Source organism: Microcaecilia unicolor, chromosome 1 (genome assembly GCF_901765095.1).
Source record: "Microcaecilia unicolor chromosome 1, aMicUni1.1, whole genome shotgun sequence".
Taxonomy (NCBI): domain Eukaryota; kingdom Metazoa; phylum Chordata; class Amphibia; order Gymnophiona; family Siphonopidae; genus Microcaecilia; species Microcaecilia unicolor.
In genome coordinates this window covers 214942050-214960834 of record NC_044031.1, presented here as the reverse complement: position 1 = coordinate 214960834, position 18785 = coordinate 214942050, and the positions used below count along the sequence as shown (strand labels likewise).

Genomic DNA, 18785 nt, shown 5'->3' with positions numbered 1-18785 from the left:
TTTAAAATTCCGTTACCATTTGCATCTCCATCACCTCCCACATAAGGGCACTCCAGGTATCTACCACCATCTCTGTGAAAAATTACTTCCTGGCATTATTCCTGAGTCAGCTCCCTTTCAACCTATAGAGTCAGGATGAAGACAGAAATATAGCAACTTTTAGAGGCCAGAATCTTTGCAAGTGAAAAGAATGGGAGGTCCCCCCCCCCCCCCCCCCCTTTATAGGATAGATGGAGATAAGGTCAGCAGATTATCAAGAAGACATTAAAAGAACAACAACAGGTAAGAACAGATCAGAATTTATGAATCTATAAAATTGACATCTGTCCACACTTCATCCCCAATGTCTCCCTCCTAATAAACTTTGCAAACAACTAACTGTACTCAAATTTATGGTACAGATAGTATTTTAAATTTGGATTTAGCTCACGGTGTTTTACATTCAGGTCGATAAAGCATTTCTCTTATCACAGAGGGCTTACAATCTAAATTTGTATCCAAGGCAATAGAGGATTAAGTGACTTATCCAAGTAGCATCAATATAATTTAATCCCCGACTTCCCTAGTTCTCGGGTAAATGATCTGGCTCAACCTTCTGTTTCATATTCCTTACATTTAAAATAATTGAGCTTATATTCTTTGAACCTGAACAATTAAGATCATTCCTTGATATGAAGAAAAACCAATGCTAATTCCATCTCTGGTTTTATGGTTCTGTTAATTAAGGAGTACCACTGCTTGTTTTTCCTTAAACTTTAAGTTAATAGCACCAAACTTCCTTTGGTTTAATCAATCTTGAATCCCACTCCTCCTCTTTTTGGTGGACTGTTGTAACCAGATTGTAGAGATGTTTTCTATGTATATTATATTCTTTAGTGTATTTGTGTATTCTTTGTATTATCACTAAAATAAATAAATAAATAAAAAATTTGAGCTTACAGCTTCATGTAGGCACATCCCTAAAATGCAACAAAAAACTTTGTCTATATGGGAACCCTATATCTCTTCATTATCTCCCAGAGCCCGGAGTTTTATTTTGAACTCTCTAGGCGCTGCAAGAGGTTTGCTCCGAGGGCTCCAATGGATATGCCGTGGGCTCCTGTGTGATGCATATGAATGGTTTTGGTTTTTTTGTTGGTTTGTTTTTGGGTTTTTTTGTGTGGGGGGAGGGGTAAATATATGTTCTGGATGTTCACTATTCTTTGGGGTATGGGTCATCAGAGTACAAGCCCTTCCCCTCTTATATTCGTTGATGACCGGCTAGTTGTGCCATTAACATCTTGATGTTGTGATCATCCTTGGACGGATAAATAATAATTTTTTTTCTCTTTTCTTCTCCTGTTGGTGGCGAAAGTTTTTTTCCGGTTGGAGATAGGGTACGGGTTCATTATTATACGGAAGGGAACCTTGGGACACCTTAGTGATAGGTCATTTAGATAGTGATTATGTTTAATAACCAGTTGAAAACATTGTTTTGCTTTTTACCTTTTTATTGACTTCCAAGTAATTAGCTTTCACCTGAAACCACTTCTGAAACAATAAAGCGCATATATTACCGAAGCTGATATAGTATCAACTCTAGCAAATGTTATATCAATTCTCTTGGGCTTAGTGACAGTGGCTATTGGATACTGCCATTTTGCATAGTCCTGTGGTCTCCTGAGATGTTTGTACTCTTCATAATTTGCATAGTTTTTTTTTAATTTTTTTTATTCCTTGCTGTTGAATACTCACAATTACTGACTTCTAGTATACTACCTACAGACACCCTAAGATAGCGCTGGAAAAGAAAAATTTGGAAGTGGATTTGCGCATCATTTACAATGAAAACAACGGCTATCTGATGTGCTATTTTTTTTACTAAATGCCTTCATTTAGTTTAGGGGAAGGGGTAGGGAGAGGTTTAGTTAGGCATTGGATTTGTTTTGAAAGTTAAACTTGAACCACTGTATTGTATATTTGCTTGTCTATTGAATTCTTTAATTAAAAAAAAAGACAACATAAAATCAATGAGCTTAACATGAAAGAGGGTTAACCTTAGTATACGCTTATTTCTCAGGTTTTAGCAATATTTTTTACCAAGCTGATTTTGACAAAATTCCTCATGAGAGACTCCTGAGAGAATTAAAAAGTCATGGGATAGGAGGCAATGTCCTTTTGTGGATTAGGAATTGGTTATTGGACAGAAAACAGAGGATAGATTTAAATGGACATTTTTCTCAGTGGAGGAGGGTGAATAGTGAGAATGCCGCAGGGATCTGAACTGGGATTGATGCTATTTAACATATTTTTAAATGATCTGGAAATCGGAACAAGTGAGGCGATTAAATCTGCAGATGACACAAAACTATTCAAAGTTGTCAAAACACATGCGGATTTAAAAATTGCAGAAAGACCTTAGGAAACTGGAAGACTGAGCACCCAAATGGCAGATGAAATTTAATGTGGACAAATGCAAAGTCATGTACGTTGGGAAGAATAATCCAAATAATAGTTACCTAATGCTAGGTCCACTCAGGAGTCAGCAACCAAGGAACAGATTTAGGCGTCAGTGTAGACAATATGCTGAAATCTTCTGCACAGTGTGCAGCAGAAGCCAAAAAAAGCAAACAGGATGCCAGGAATTATTAGGAAAGGGATGCAAAAATAAGACCAAGAATATTATAATGCCTTTCTATCGCGCCATGGTGCGACCTCACCTTGAGAATTGCATTCAATTCTGGACACTGTATCAAAAAAAAAAAAAAAGAGCAGAATTAGAAAAGGTTCAAAGAAGTGCAACCAATATGACAAAAAGGGGATGAAACTCCTCTCATATGAGAAAAGGCTAAAGAGGTTAGGGCTCTTCAGCTTGGAAAAGAGATGGCTGAGGGGAGATAAGACTGAGATCTACAAAATCCTAAGTGGTGTAGAACGGGTAAAAGTGAATCGACTTTTCACGTTTTCAAAAAGTACAAAGACCAGGGGACACTCAAATTACATGGAAATACTTTTAAAACAAATAGGAGGAAAATTTTTCACTCAAAGAATAGTTAAGCTCTGAAACTCACTGCTAAAGGATGTGGTAACAGTGGTTAGCATAACTGATACGCTAAAACCCTCTGCTCAGTGTGCAGCAGCGATTAAGAAAGCAAATAGAATGTTAGGTATTATTAAGGAAAGGAATGGAAAACATAAATGAGGACGCTATAATGCTATTGTATCGCTCCATGGTGTGACCGCACCTCGAATATTGTGTGCAATTCTGGTCACCGCATCTCAAAAAAAGATATAGTGGAATTAAAAAATGTACAGAGAAGGGCGACGACAATGATAAAGAGGATGAGACGACTTCCCTATAAGGAAAGGCTAAAGCGTCTAGGGCTCTTCAGCTTGGAGAAAAGACGGATATGGAGAGATATGATAGAGGTCTATAAAATAATGAGTGGAGTAGAACGGGTAGATGTGAATCGCTTGTTTACTTTTTCCAAAAATACCAGGACTAGGGGGCACTCAATAAAGCTACAAAGTAATAAATTTAAAATGAGTCAGAGAATATTTCTTCACTCAACATTTACTTAAACTCTGGAATTCGTTTCCAGAGAATGTAGTAAAAGCAGTTAGCTTGGCTTGGAAGTGACATCACAAAGCAGTATGGCTGCTTGAATAGCATGCTTCCGTCTGCTCACAGCGTTATCTGGAGATACCTCAGCATCCAGTGACATTTGCTGCCAGTGTTGAATGGCGGAGCTCGTGTCTAGATTCAGTGGATCGGGTCGACCAGGATTTACGTGGAAGGCCAGCAGCAAGTGGCCCCACACGAGTTGGAACAGTCCAGGAGACTGTCGTCTCGTGATTTGTTTGAAACAGGAGATGGCCACTTGGTGACCGAGGTGGCGCCTTTTCCTGAATTGAAGGATTGGCTTCAGGAGATCAAGACTGACCTTAAGGTGGTCCATTCGGACCTCGCAACATTGAGAGCAGACTTGCATGGTGAGATCCACGATCTGGGTAATCGTCTGAAGGAAGCCGAGAACTGACTAGATGAGCAATCAGAGGTGGTGGGCTCCTTGGATTGGCAAGTAGCAGATCTGTGCTGGGACCTCTGCTTTTTAACATATTCATAAATGACCTAGAGATGGGGGTAACTAGTGAGGTAATCAAATTTGCTGATGACACAAAGTTATTCAAAGTCATCAAATCACAGGAAAATTGTGAAAAATTACAAGAGGACCTTACGAGACTGGGCGTCTAAATGGCAGATGACGTTTAATGCGAACAAGTGCAAAGTGATGCATGTGGGAAAGAGGAACCCAAACTATAGCTACGTCATGCAGGGTTCAGCGTTAGTAGTCATGGACCAAGAAAGGGACCTAAGTGTCATTGTTGATGATACTTTGAAACTTTCTGCTCAATGTGCTGCTGCGGCTAGGAAAGCAAATAGAATGTTGGGTAGTACTAGGAAAGGGATGGAAAACAAAAATGAGGATATTATTCTGCCATTGTATCACTCCATGGTGCGACCGCACCTCGAGTATTGTGTGCAATTCTGGTCGCGCACCTCAAAAAAAAAAAAAAAAAAAAAAAAAGATATAGTGGAAATAGAAAAGGTACAGAGAAGGGCAACAAAGATGATACAGGGAATGGGATGACTTCCCTATGAGGAAAGGCTGAAGAGGCTGGGGCTCTTCAGCTTGGAGAAAAGGCGGCTGAGGGGAGATATGATAGAGGTCTATAAGATAATGAGTGGAAAGGGTCGATGTGGAGCGTCTGTTTATGCTTTCCAAAAATACTACGCCAAGGGGGCATGCAACGAAGCTACAGTGTAGTAAATTTAGAACGAATCGGAGGAAATTTTTCTTCACTCAACGCTGGAATTCATAGTTGGAAAAAGTGGTTAAGGCGGTTGACTTAGCACAATTTAAAAAAGGGTTGAACGGCTTCCTGGAGGAAAAGGCCATAGAATGTTATTGAATGGATGTGGGAAAAATCCACTATTTCTGGGATGAGTGGGACAAATTGTTTGTTCTTTTGGCCGCTGTTGGAGACAGGGTGCTGGGTCGATGGACCCTTGGTCTGTCCCAGCATGGCGATGCTTATGTACTTATGTAGATATTCATCTTGGCCAACAAGCTAGAAGATTTGGAAAATCGCAGCCACCGGCAAAACCTGCATTTCCAGGGTCTCCCTGAAACTCCAGCATATTTAGACTGTGAATCTGTGGTTCAATGGCTGCTCAGCTCCTTGCTATCAAATGCCAGGGCCCAAATAGATCCTAGAGCTATTTTACTGAAGCGGTCCCACAGGGCTCTGGGTCCAACACAGAACAATCTTTCTAAGGGTATTATTGCCCATTTCCAAAATTTCAAGCTTAAAGAATGTGTATTAAAACCAGCCCGCCAAGTTAACAACTTCCAATGGGACTCATATAATGTGGAAGTGTATCAAGATTTGGCCTCAGCTACACTTAAATGTTCGGGCTGACCTGAAACCTGTCACTCTGAAGCTTCGTGAGCTGGGCATTCGGTATCGATGGAGGCATCCTTTTGCCCTTGCTTTCTATAAAGATGGGCACCTACACCGTTAAATCTCTCTTTGAGACCTGCGAGGTTCTTCCAGAGGGGGGTCCAATGGTGGCGACTCCAGCGTCGAGTTCAGCTCGATCCGCCTCCAACTTACATTCTCACCCCAAGTGGCAACGGGTGGCGAAGGGACATAAATGCCTGCAACACCAACAATCTGCTGGTCAACTCATCTGATGTTATAACCTGAACCCTTTTGTTTTTTGCCAGAAGCTGTACAATGTTTGGATGTTTATGGGGTACAGCATATTGCAAGACTCTACTTTCTGCATGTAGTAGGGGGATGGGCAGTCCAGACTCTCTGGGCTATTGAATATTCTGTGGGCTCTCTTTCTTTGCTCATAACGCGTTATCTGTTTATCCACTGGTTATTGGGGTTTCTCAGTTTAATTTTATTTACTGTTTTTGAAGTTTATGCTGTGGGTGGAGGTTTGGGACACTTCCTCTGTTTGACACCTCTCCTTTTGAAAGTGGGGTGTCTCAGATTTATGAGGAGGGTATGGGGTGGGAAGATATGGAAGCACTGTTATGCGAGTAGGGGGAGGATGCTAGGTTGGGAAGTTGAGGGGAGGACTGGTTGTAGGGTTAATTCCAATTTGATTTCTTCAATCTTTTACTTAGATGTCTGATATATCACTAGTGCTCCTGAAAGTCAGGGGATTGAATACGCCTATGAAGCGGCAGCTCCTTTTTCGGGAGTTCCTTCAACTTAAGGTGGATATTACCTGGTTCTGGAGACTCATCTAAAACCAACACATGAACATTTATGTCACCATCGTAAAACTACCCTCTCCTCTATTTTGCTTCTGTGATAATACTAAGACACTTGGGGGGGGGGGGGGGGGGGTCTGGAAGCTTTTAAAGACTCCAAATCTTGGCAAATTGTGAAGATTATTAGGGCCAAAGGGGGACGTTTTTTGTTATTCATTTTCTCTATAAGGAATCAGAAGTATACTTTAGTAAACTCATATGGCCCCAATGCAGATCATAGGGAGTTTAACCATCTAGACCAGTTTCTTTTGAAATACAGGGAGGGTTCTCTACTATAAGGGGGAGATTTTAACCTCACTTTGAACCCTCAGCTGGATAATTCTGCAGTAAGGGTACAATACACGCAACGTGATCGTGAACTGTTACATACATTTTTCGCACGTTGGCAGCTGCTGGACCTTTGGTGACATGCCAGTCCTGTCCATTGGGATTACACATATTTTTCCTCTGTGCATAATTCCTCCTCTCAAGTTGATTTTTGGCTCAATTTTTCATCTTTTTCACTTTCAGTGAATAGTGCCTTGCACCTGGTCGGATCATGCCCCAGCTAAATTCTTCTTCGGCATTGTGAGTTCCATTGCCTTGGCGCTTAGAAGATACATTGTTATTGGATATGACAAATGTTTCGCAGCTTGAGCACCAGATTAAAGATTATGTCCAACTGAATGATAATAGAGAGGTTTCACCAGGTAAATTTGTGGGAAGGCCTCAAAGCTGTTATGTGTGGACACTTTATGGTGTTGAGGGCTCATGTATGAAAGGAATGATATCTTACAGAGGATCTACTTCACAAGCATTTAGCAGGGGTGGAAAGTCAGCTTCAAACAACGGGCGCCTCAATCCCGCACCTGGGAGGGCTTGGGTCTCTGTGAGCTTGGTCAGGTATGGGAGGAGGGGGCAATTACTCTCCTTTGATGACGCACACAAGGAATATGGCCTATTTTTCAGTATTGCCAGCTGCGAGGGGAGAATTGGGCATGGCAGAGACCCTTCTTGAGGGAGCAATGGTTGGTGAAGGAGGGAGGGAGGGTGTTTCCCGATTATATAGGGCTCTTCTGTCATATCGCAAGCCTATTATGCACTACCTGTTGAAGTGGGAGAAGGCACTGGGTGTATCTTATGAATATGTACAATGGGTGTTTAAATCTCTACTTAAAGTATCTATATTTAATACTTTAGTGGAAAATGGCTATAAAATACTTTATTGCTGGTATTACACCCCTCTGTACTTGGCTAAAATGTTCCATTTGGGGTGAACTCTGTGCTGGTGACAGTGTGGGCTAGAGGGGGATACGTTTCCCCATTTGGTGGGCCTGCCCTCATGCCCAAACATTGTGGACTAATGTTTTGAAATTTGTCTTCCGTTTAACCCAGGTCTCTTATCCCTTGAAAATGGATTATTGCCCTTTACATTTTAAACCCCAGGGAGTGAAGTCACCCATCCATCGACTGGTTACACATGTTTTTGTGGCCAGCAAGCTTGTTCTAGCAGCAGCATGGAAGAAACCCATTCTTCCTGGTCTTTGTGCGATTCTGCGCAAATTAGACTATATTCACTTGATTTCTAAATTAACAGCCTTGTGCACAGGTCATATACTGGCTTATCACCATATTTGGCACCTGTATGTGCAATGGACCTCACACCATGACTCTTCTTTACTTGGTTCATAAGTGGGGAGGGGGATTGTTTTTTTTTCTTTGGGAGGGGAGAGGGTTGTGTTAGCATAAGGTGTTTGTATCTGGGATTAGAGTTAGCTTTTGCTATTGTAATCTATTTGGCGATAGTTCCCTTGGTGTCATTGTTATTGTATATGGTTTATTTTGCTCTCAATAATAAAAAAAAAAAAAAAAAAGGCAAGCAGCTTAGCAGGATTTTAAAAAGGTTTTGGATAGCTTCCTAAAAGAAAAACACATACGCCATTATTAAAATGGACTTGAGGAAAAACCACTGCTTATGATAAGCAGCATAAAATGTATTATACTGTTTTGGGATCTTGCCAGGTACTTATAACCTGGATTGGCCACTGTTAGAAACAGGATGTTGGGCTTGATGGACCTTTGGTCTATCCCAGTATGGCAATACTTATGTACTTATGAGTTTAAAAAAAAGGTTTGAACATGTTTCTTGGAGGAAAAGTTCATAGTCTGCTATTGGAGATAGACAGTGGGGAAGTCACTGCTTGCCCTGGGATTGGTAGCATGGAATGCTGCTACTATTTGGGTTTCTGCCAGGTACTTGTGACCTGGATTGGCCACTGTTGGAAGCAGGATACTTGGCTAGATGGACCAGTGGTCTGACCCAGCATGGCTATTCTTATGTTCTTATGTAATTTTACATCTGTAGTTAAATAGGAGATTTAGGACTGACAAATGTGTCTAACAATGTTTTTTTTAGTTCAATACCCTTTTCATACAAATGTATGGAAAATACCTGGGAGGACCAAACTGATCTGGTTTCAAGGTAACATTCTTAGACCATATATAAGTAAATTATGTACATATAGTATGACTAATACCCAAGTGTACATATCCTGAAACACACACCTATTCAATTTTCTTGATGAAAACCTTCTCTGCCGACATCCAAAGCAGAACAGAAATTAAAAAAAAAAGTGACCATGTATTTCAAATGCTTTCTAAGACATAAAACTTGAGACCTTCCTTTTAAGCATTATACACTTCACCGTTTTAATGGCTGTTATCAGATATACAAAATGCTAGTTTAAAGTGTAAACAGGCGATTGAAAGAACTGGATAATAAAAAAAATTTATGGGCAAACTGATGACCAAATGTGTTGTATTATTAAAATAAACAGTATTACCAAATGTGACCAACTCTGGGAAAAGGCAATTAAAATCATCAGAAACAACCCAAAAAAAAAAAAAAAAGAGGTTTTAATGAATTCTGTTAGAACAATTTGTAATTCAACAGTCCAAACCCCATCTTTGTATGTGGAAAAAAAAAGAAAAAGTTACCCAAGTTCAAACGTAACTTTTTCAGACTGCTTATGGACCCATGACGTGAAAATCACCCAGTCTCAACATTTGAAGCTGCTGCTTTAGTCACCTTTTCCCCAGAGATGGTCACAAATTAACAGTAATTGAACAAAAATATTGCTCACAAGTAATAAGGGATACAAATAAAACAGCTGAGCTCACGCTCTCACACAAAGTAACTTACAGAACTGCTGCTGGTTTCAATGCTCTCTCTACTGGTGCTCGGTTTTGGAGATCCCGGAGGAGTTCGGGAGGCACACACTAAATGAACCATGTGATACTCATCTTGCTAAAATTCAACACCAGAAAAAGTAATTAAAACAATTAACTTTAGAGAAACTTACAAAGACAAAAATCCGCTTTGAAGCTTTGGTTAAAGATACAAAAAAAAAAAAGTTACACTTATCCTCCCAAGGTTTGCTATTTAATTCAATTTCCTGATTGTATAAGATGGCAGCATCTAAAATGGATGTGGAGAAACTTCTGAATGGTTAGAATTCTAAAGAAAGGAGCATGTGCCTTGGTGCTTCCCATAAGAGATGAAAAAGTGGAAAGTAAAAAAAAATAAAGGGACTTTTTCCTTCTCTCTCTCTCTATTACAATGTCTTTTATGTCTACTGTTTTAATGTTGTTAGTTCTTAATTGTTCCTCGTGTGAGGAATCAGTGTCATTACCACATAGTGGAACACAAAGCGGTACATAAATTTGTTTTCTTAAAAAGGACACTCTCATAGCCCCTCACCCCCACCAGCTCAAATGAAAAACTGCGTCATGGACTACATACTACATCACCATTAGCTTTCATCAGCTACCTATGATTTCCTCCTAATTCAATTTTCAACCCTACCAAAATATACTACAGCCATAGCTCCTAAACAGGAGCCATACCACACAGTTCCCTCTGGAACCCAGTAAATAAGAAATGGCTAGACTTGAGCTCTTGAAAGTTGAATGAATGTCCTCTGTAGAGGTTCACCAGGCAGGCACTCTTGCCTAGCCAAGAAACAGTTTTGGGATCAAACTCAGGTCTCCAGCATACACCACTCTCACCGACCATAAATCAACCCTAACTACCCTTAACAGTGGAAAAACAGGAGAAAAGATGTAAAACTAGCAAGGTAAGAGAGAATGGGCAGACGCCATTTCTTCACTGTTCTTTTATATTTTTAGCATAGTTTCTTACAAGGAAAGTAGCCTTATACGATTGTGTCTGTTCCCACCCCCATGATTACAATAATTCTTCAAAAGTTATTTCATTCAAAATTTCTGCCATAAATAGTTTAGCTGTAACTGGAAGCTTCCTACCCTAAATTAAAGGCCACTTTGAAAATCCACCTTTTATCTCAGATGTACGAGGGCATTACACGGTGCACACCTGTCTACTGCCTGCCTCTATCCCCCTCCGTTTTCTTTTCTCCTTTCCTTTTATAAGTTGGAATTCTTTTCTGATTGCTACTTTTTTTTTTTTAAGTTTGTACACCACCTTGGATTGTTGAAAGGTGGTATATTAAATCTGAACAAACATAGTAGAATACCTTGAGACCCTTTACTCATTTATATTTTCAGTGCACACACTACTTCCATATTTCACATTTTCCCCAGCAATACATATAATCTGTACATTGGCCCTAAAACATAACAATGACATTTATATGAAACTTACTTTTCTGAGAATATCTTTCAACTGTAGGTGATCAAGAAGTAGTTTGCCAGAATACACAAGTCTTTGATCCTTCGCTGACTGAGGAAAAAATGGGAAAAATGAAGAAGCATTTGTAGAAGCGACACTATCAATACTGGTGTGGAGCAAACACATTTAGGGGGTTGCATACTAATAGCTACTGTGCACTACCTGCTGTGGTGCCCATTTTATGCAGCTGGCCCTAAGGTAGATAACACTTGATCACATCCTTATCACACCAATTGCCATTACTTATCCCCTCAATTTATTTAGTGAGCATAAAATTTGACCTTGTAGCTTTAGATACTCCTGGGGGAAATCTGCAAAATTCCAAGCTGTTTATTTATAGCATTTTTACACAAAATTTCCCCTTCTTATAGCCCAAAAATTCTTATTTCTCTCTTCAAGCTCCAGCCTCCCCTGCCCTCCCCAATGGTACACTCACCTTTCTCTGCCCCCTCTCCCACAGAGAATATATGGCACGAGGAGAAAGAAGTGAGCTGCTGCACATTGGGTCACTTTCTCCTCCTCTGCTGGCTTAAACAACTGCTTTTGTGAACCCGAAGTTCACATAGACAGTCTGGTCTAAGCCAGCAGAGAACGAAGTGACCCCATGTGTAGCAGTTCACTTCCTCTTCTTCCTATCATGTGATCTCGGTGGGGGGTGGGGGAGAGAGACCTAATGCCAGCAGGAGTATTTAAAGCAGGGGGTTCTCAACCCAGGCTTTGGAACACACTCAAGCCAGTCAGGTTTTCAAGATATCCACAATAAATATGCACATAATGAAGACGATGAATGAACTTCTCTTATGCATTGTGAGGGTGTGAATGACATAGGTGCTGGAAACACTCCCTCGCTGGTGCAGTTCATTCCCCTTTTGGCAGGTGCCCAAGTCTGCCAAGGTGGAGGCTAATACAGTTCAGCCACCTTGCAGCAGGTGGTGCTGGTCTGCTGAGGCTCAGCCTGAATCAAAGGGGCAGGATTCAGGCCAGGAGGGTTTTAAAAGCCCTGAGGCTGAACAGCGAGGCCCTAATTCAGAGGTTTCGAGGAGAAAAAGCAAGCAGAAGGCCCTAATACAGAGGTTTCCAAGCAAGAGAGCAAGCGGGAACCTGAGGGTGGAGTATTCCCAGAACTGTGCAGTCAACAGCAAGTCAAGTTAAGGAGGAAGGAGAAATGTCCTTGAACTTCAGAGTTAAGAAGTGACTGTAGCCTGTGAGGAAACAAGCATGTTTATCTTTCCTGTGGTACAGAATAAAGCCTTTCCTTTTGACCTTTGCACTGCCCTCCGTGTGTTTTGAGGACTCCATGCCCTACTGGGGCACACATCACATGCATATTCATTCTGGAAACCCGACTCAGCTACCAGCTCCCGCATGACTTTCAGCACTGGCTAGCAAGCCAGCATGCCCAGCTATATGGCTGGCACACACAGACCTGCTGGTCCACTCAGGCCAACCTTAGCCTGGGACTCCGGTGTCTCTGCCGTCCCCCTGATCTCTGTCATGTGTGCTTCTATTTAACAACAACAACAAAAAGCTAGTTCTTCAAGAAGAAGGTGCTCTATTACCAGCAAGAGACACTCATTTCAAATAACAGCCCATCTCTAACAAAAACAAGGCCCCCCCTTCCTCAATATACAAAGCAATTTAACTGGCAAGACACGGCTACTGACTGGTTAAATAGCATATCCACGGTTAGCGACATAGCCAGTTTGGAATGAATATTCAGCCCTTAACCGGGTATGTTCAGTGGTTAAAGTTCTGCCCTACTTGCATGGAGGCAGGTTGCTTGTTGTTTATATGCATATGTTGGACATTGTTTATATCAGATTGCACTGCCTGTAGCAATTTACAGTGCTTGTGCCCAGGCAGGGAAGTGGTTTTGGACTACAAATCCTAGTCTTCCTGCGATGCTCTGTGATAGGCTTTTCCTGAGCACATGTCCTAGTTCTCTATGTGTTATGGGACTTTTCCTACTGGCTGGCCGTTGTCCCTGTGTATGCTGGGCTGTAACCCAGTCTCTCTCAACTGGGGTTGAGTGTGTGTCTGCAGCATGCTTTTGTAAGATCTGTATGTAAGTCTATTTGTTGCATACTCTCCCTTCAAGTTACGGTAAAATAACCAAGTTATTACCAGTTTAAAAGAATTAACAGCATCCACTCTTCAGCCAGTGCTGAAAGCTCCCAGCTTATCTCTGTAGTGAGAAAGAGCTTGTAGAGAGACTCGGATCTGCAGGGCAGACACTCTTGTTCAAAACTCCAGAACTGTAAGTTAATTCCTTTTGTTTGAATTTCCATTAAAGATTTTGGTTCAAGAGTTCTGAGTTCTCACAGTGATATTCTATACTCTGGTTAACTGCATGATAATCTCCTGAGTAGAGACAGCCTATCAGGAGACAGAGCAGAACAGTTAAAATAGGCCACATAAATAGCTGTCCTATCCTTAACCGCTAAAAAGTTAATCAGTTAGTTAGCTCTGAATAACTGCTTCTTTTTTTTTTTTTTAGCAGTTAAAAAAAAAAAAAAAACTGGATATTTGATGCTGGTTGCTGGAAATGGCCTGGCACTGAATATCTGGGTTTAACGCCGGTGGTGGAACACAAAAGTACTGCTCACCACCGGCTGAATATTGGACCCAGTATATTTTCACTTGTTATAATAAATTCCTAACATTTAACAGAAGCTTAGTCTCCCCACCAGTATTAAAACTCTTCACAAGTAACATATCAGCTAGAGTAGAAGGTATTAAAGGCTTCTATAATAAAGCCAAATCTTTTTTTTTTAAACAACCTCCTTCACTAGTGACAGAAATAAATAAAGGTTTAACTCAGAGGCAGACATTCAGAAATACCTACCACCACAGAAGAAGAAGAACCCCACAGGGGAGCCAAGTTACTCCATGCCACAATCAACTATCACCCTGCTAGAAAGACAGCAAGGGGAGGGAACCAGGGTCACTGGATATCACCCTAGCTGGCAGATGAGGAATTCAGGACCACTGCTGTATCATCTAAAACTAGCCCCAACACAGCAACCAGCACACCCCTGGCTCCACTGTCACCAGAAGATACCAGCCAGCAATCCAGAGCAGCTGCACCATCCGTCCACCATCCGCTAGGAGACAGAGAAAATACTGCCAGGCTGCACGATACCCTTAAGGGGTGGTTTACTTGGAACAGTTTTCTCTGTCTCCTTCCGCTGGTAGATGGACACAACCCATTAGTCTGGACTGGTCTGGTATAGATGACAAGGAAATATATTTCTGTCAGATGGATTGTATCTGCACTGCCTTTAACTACGTTAAACATCAAGTCTGGCTCCCTGTGTCTCAAAGTCAAACTCTGAATCTTATGTTGATTGATAAAAACATTACAGAACAATGCTCCTTCTCATTTACAATCTATCCAAAAGATACATAGATCTGCAAGGGCACTTCGCTCATGAGAAAAACACAAAACTGTTAACTATTAACGCTACTTATAAATTTGATCTGCCTATGAGAGAAAGTTACTTTTTCAAATGCTGGACCTATCCTGTGGAATCAGCATGCTGCAACTCTACAGTTGCTAACAAATATTGCTACATTTAAAGCAGCTCAAGGCTTTTCTTTTTAGCAAAACCTTTTTTATTTGATAGGAGCAATCAGTCTGTCCTATGTTAGCAGTGATAGATGTTACAGTCTACAATAGTAGATTTGAATTAAGATGGGCAGTTAGTATTTAGTCCATATTTGGTCTGAATACAACAGTTTAACACATTGAACAGGAGTCTGGTATTGACAGATAACGATATAAACTTTTTGCACTGGCAGGTCCATTTTTTGTTTAAGAATGTGAAACTGATGTTTTAAAGATTGTGTGTTTTATTGTAAATTGTTTAGTATAATAGGCAGCAGATTTATTTTATATAAAAAGGTTCCTCTGCAAGCAATGATCACACTCTCAAATAAGCTGATTTCCTCATTCCATTGCCCACGGGATGCTCACAAAAATCAATCCATCAATCAGCAGCAGCACTGTTGATACTAATCTAATCCCCACATTGAAAGCACTTGTTTAAAACAAAAACAAAAAAAAGCAAAGCTGAAACAAATGTTATTTTAAAAAAAACCAGAACTTTTACAAGGACTTTACTAAGAACCAGGTTTTAACCCATAGAGTTAAGGATCTGTTGGCAAACCTATTCAAAAATATAGTAAAAAAAAAAAAAAAAAAAAGGCCAATACACCTTTTGTTCATGCACAAGGACACTGATGTTTCTACTAAAAAAAAAAACAAAAACTTTCCATCTCCGATATGGTATTTTTAGCTTGGATAATAAGTATGTATCACACAGGATTGTACAGAACTGTAAATGCTAGCACAAAGACCAACATGGCCCATCCAATCTGCCCAGTAAAGTAATTAGGGTTGTAATTGCCATTCCATGCTTTTGTTTAAGCTGCAAACATGGGAAAGCTCTATAGTCTTAACAACTTTAGTAGAAAAGGACCAGAAAAGTGACAACAGGAAATAGAAGGGGATTTGAAGATTTTCTAACTTGTTTCCACCAGGTTCTATGGGAATGTTTTTTTGGTTTTTAATGGGCGGGGGGGGGGGGGGGGTTGCTCCTTATTCTTCATCAACTTGGCTCCCTACAGGAAGGAAGTAAAGGAAAGCGATTTGAACTTATTTTTATGTACTTTTTTGTTTGTTTCTAAGTTAAGTTCTTATAATGTTAGTATGAGTAACATTCTAGTCATGGATTTGGATTTATTTTGGATGGGTAAACTGGACAGGCCATGTGGTCTTTATCTATCTTTATTTTAATATAAATCTATGTTTTCTTCTTCAGGCTTCTCCCTCCTCAGCTCTCGCTCTCTCACTTCAAATGCAGTACTCTCTCCTTGATCCCTTCCTTCTCTATTCCTCTAACTCTAAACACCCCTACTTCTCTGTCCCTGAGGTTGCCCCTCCTACACACATACCCCCCCTCCTCTCCCACCCATACACAAATCCCTACCTATCTCACCCCTCTCCACATACTGCCTCGTTTCTCCATGCTCCACACACAAACCTTTACCTCTTTCTTCCTAGGCACATACATCACTTTAGAGAGTTGCACAGAGACAGAAATCTTACCCATCCCCACAAGAATTTAACTCGTCCAAACCCATCCCTGCAAGAATTTTAATGGTAGCGCTGTGTACGTCTAGTAGCGCTATAGAAATTACAAGTAGTAGTAGTAGTACATAAAAGAAAATTCCGGTCAGCTCTCTCAGTCTCTCTCTGGACTTGAGCCACAGCACTGCAGCCAAGGAAGGAATGGACTTTGGAACTTGGAACACACTGGTGCGCACATGTAAGATTTGTCTCTTGATTCATTGGCACTGTGTGCTGAGAGGTCGCCACATGCATGCCCCAGTAGGTCAGGTGACATCTGATGCTCGTGCCCATGTCAGAGCTGAGGTCTGTGCATCAGCTCGGGAGCAAAGAGGATTAATACTAACATAGTAAGTGAGGGCAAATAAAGACCTGAACGGTCTATCCAGTCTGCCCAATAGTCACACTCATCATCAATTCATGATTAAAAATCAACAAGTGTGGTAATATATACTTGATTATTATCTTTCTTTGGTGTTTCTGGGATATAGACCATAGAAGTCTATCTAGGTCTAGCCTTAGGTTCCAACTGCTGGAGTTGCCGCCGAAGCCCACTCCAGTCTGTCTTCTCATTTGTGAGACACAGACCGTAAAAGTCTGTCCAGCACTGCCCTCATGTTTCAGCCACTGAAGTTCCTGTCTAAACCCTTTCCAACCCATCCTAAATCAGACTGTCATATATGAAACACAGACCATACAAGTCTGCCTGGTATCGGCCCTAGTTCATCACAGCCAGAGTTGCCATCCAAGCATCACTTAACACATCCACACACATGCAGCCATTTAAGGTTAGGTTTATTTTTTTTATAATTTCCATTTTCTAATTAGAGATCCTCTGTGTTCATCCCATGCCTTTTTGAGTGTTTAAATCTCTTTATTATTATACACTAGTAAAAAAGGCCCGTTTCTGACACATATGAAACGGGCGCTAGCAAGGTTTTCCTCATAATGTGTATGTTTTGGAGAGTGTATGTGAGAGTGACTGTGTGTGATAGAGAGAGTGAAAGTGCGAGTGTGTGTGTGTGTGAGAGAGAGAGAGTGAGTCTGGGTGTGAGTGTGTCTGTGAGAATGAGAGTGTGTGCAATTGCGTATGGGAGACACAGTGTGATAGAGAGAGAGAGAGTGTGTTTCACACAGATACAGTGTGTGCGAGAATGAGAGTGTGTGTGAGGCACAGATTGTCTGTGAGACTGAGTGTATGAGACCAAGCGAGTATGTAAGTGACTGTGTGACACATAGAGAGTGAATGTGATACACTGTGAGACATAGAGTGTATGAGAGTGAGAGACAAACACATTGTCTGTGAGAGAGAGAGAGAGAGAGTGTGTGTGTGACAGAGATACCTCCCTCCCTCTCTCTCTATGGTGTCAGGCCCCCCCTCTTTCTCTGGTGTCTGAGATTGCTGCCACTGCACCTAAGCAATTGGTGTGCTGGAGGAGAGGAAGAGAGAGAGAGAGTGTGTGTGTGGGGTGGGGGGGATGTGTTGGAGGGGTTCAGCTTGGAAGAAGAGGGGTGTGGGGGATTCAGGATGTGCTGCCAGATGAAAGTGAGAGAGTGAGTGTGTGTGTGTGTGTGTGTTGGGGAGTGGGGGGGGTTCAGGAAGCAATGGCAGATGACAGAGTGAGGGAGTGTGTGTGTATGGGGTTTCAGGAAGCGCTGCCAGTTGAGAGAGAGTGAGTGTGTGTGTGTGGGGGGGGGAGGGGGTAGGGGGGGTTCAGGTAGCGCTGCCAGATGAGAGATAGAGTGAGTGCGTGTGTGTATGGGGTTTCTGGAAGCGCTGCCAGATGAGAGTGTGGGTGTGTGTGTTTTGGGGGTGTGGGGGGGGTTCAGCTTGGAAAAAGAGGGGTGTGGGTGGTTCAGGAAGCGCTGCCAGATGAGTGAGTGAGTGTGTGTGTAGGGGGGGGGGGGGGGTTCAGGAAGCGGGGCTAAATGAGAGTGAGTGAGTAAGTGTGTGTTGGGGGGGGGGGGGTTCAGGTACGGCTGCCAGATTAGTGAGTGATTGTGTGGGGGGGGGGGGTGGCAGGGGTTTCAGGAAGCACTGCCAGATGAGACAGAGTGATTGTGTGGGGGTGGGGTGCGTGGAGGGGGGGGTTCAGGAAGCTTTGGCAGATGAGATTTTGTGAGAGTGTGTATGTTGGAGGGGTGTGGGGGGTGTGTTGGGTGGTTCAGTTTGGAAGAAGAGGGGTGTGGGGGGGGTCTGGAAGCGCTGCCAGATGAGTGTGGGGGGGTGGTTTATCAAGCGTTTGCAGATGAGAGTGAGTTTGTGTGTGTGTGTGGGGGGGGGGGGGGGGTTCAGGTAGCGCTGCCAGATGAGAGAGAAAGTGTGTGTGTGTGTGTGTGTGTGTGTGTGTGTGTGTGGTGGTGGTGGGGTGGTTTAGGAAGTGTGGCTAAATGAGAGTGAGTGAGTGTGTGTGTGTGTGTGTGTGGGGGGGGGGGGGTTCAGCAACAGCTGCCAGATTAGTGAGTGACTGTGTGTGGGTGTGGCAGGGGTTTTAGGAAGCGCTGCCAGATGAGAGTGGGTGTGTATATGTGTGTGTGTGTACGTGGTTTCTGGAAGCGCTGCCATATGAGACAGAGTGTATGTGTGTGTTGGGGGGTTCAGGATGCGCTGGCAGATGAGATTTTTAGAGAGAGA

General features: G+C 42.0%; 1 protein-coding gene across 1 annotated transcript in view; it reads right to left on the bottom strand.

Moving 5' to 3' along the window:
- The window catches only part of HERPUD2 (HERPUD family member 2), a 116315-nt gene that overhangs the window by 77990 nt on the left and 19540 nt on the right, over nucleotides 1–18785 (bottom strand). Inside the window, exons 3-4 of the mRNA XM_030204253.1 lie at nucleotides 10993–11070; nucleotides 9514–9618 (exon numbers count right to left, since the gene is read on the bottom strand). Of these exons, the coding sequence (XP_030060113.1) occupies nucleotides 9514–9618; nucleotides 10993–11070 (183 nt within the window). The remainder of the gene's footprint in view (nucleotides 1–9513; nucleotides 9619–10992; nucleotides 11071–18785) is intronic.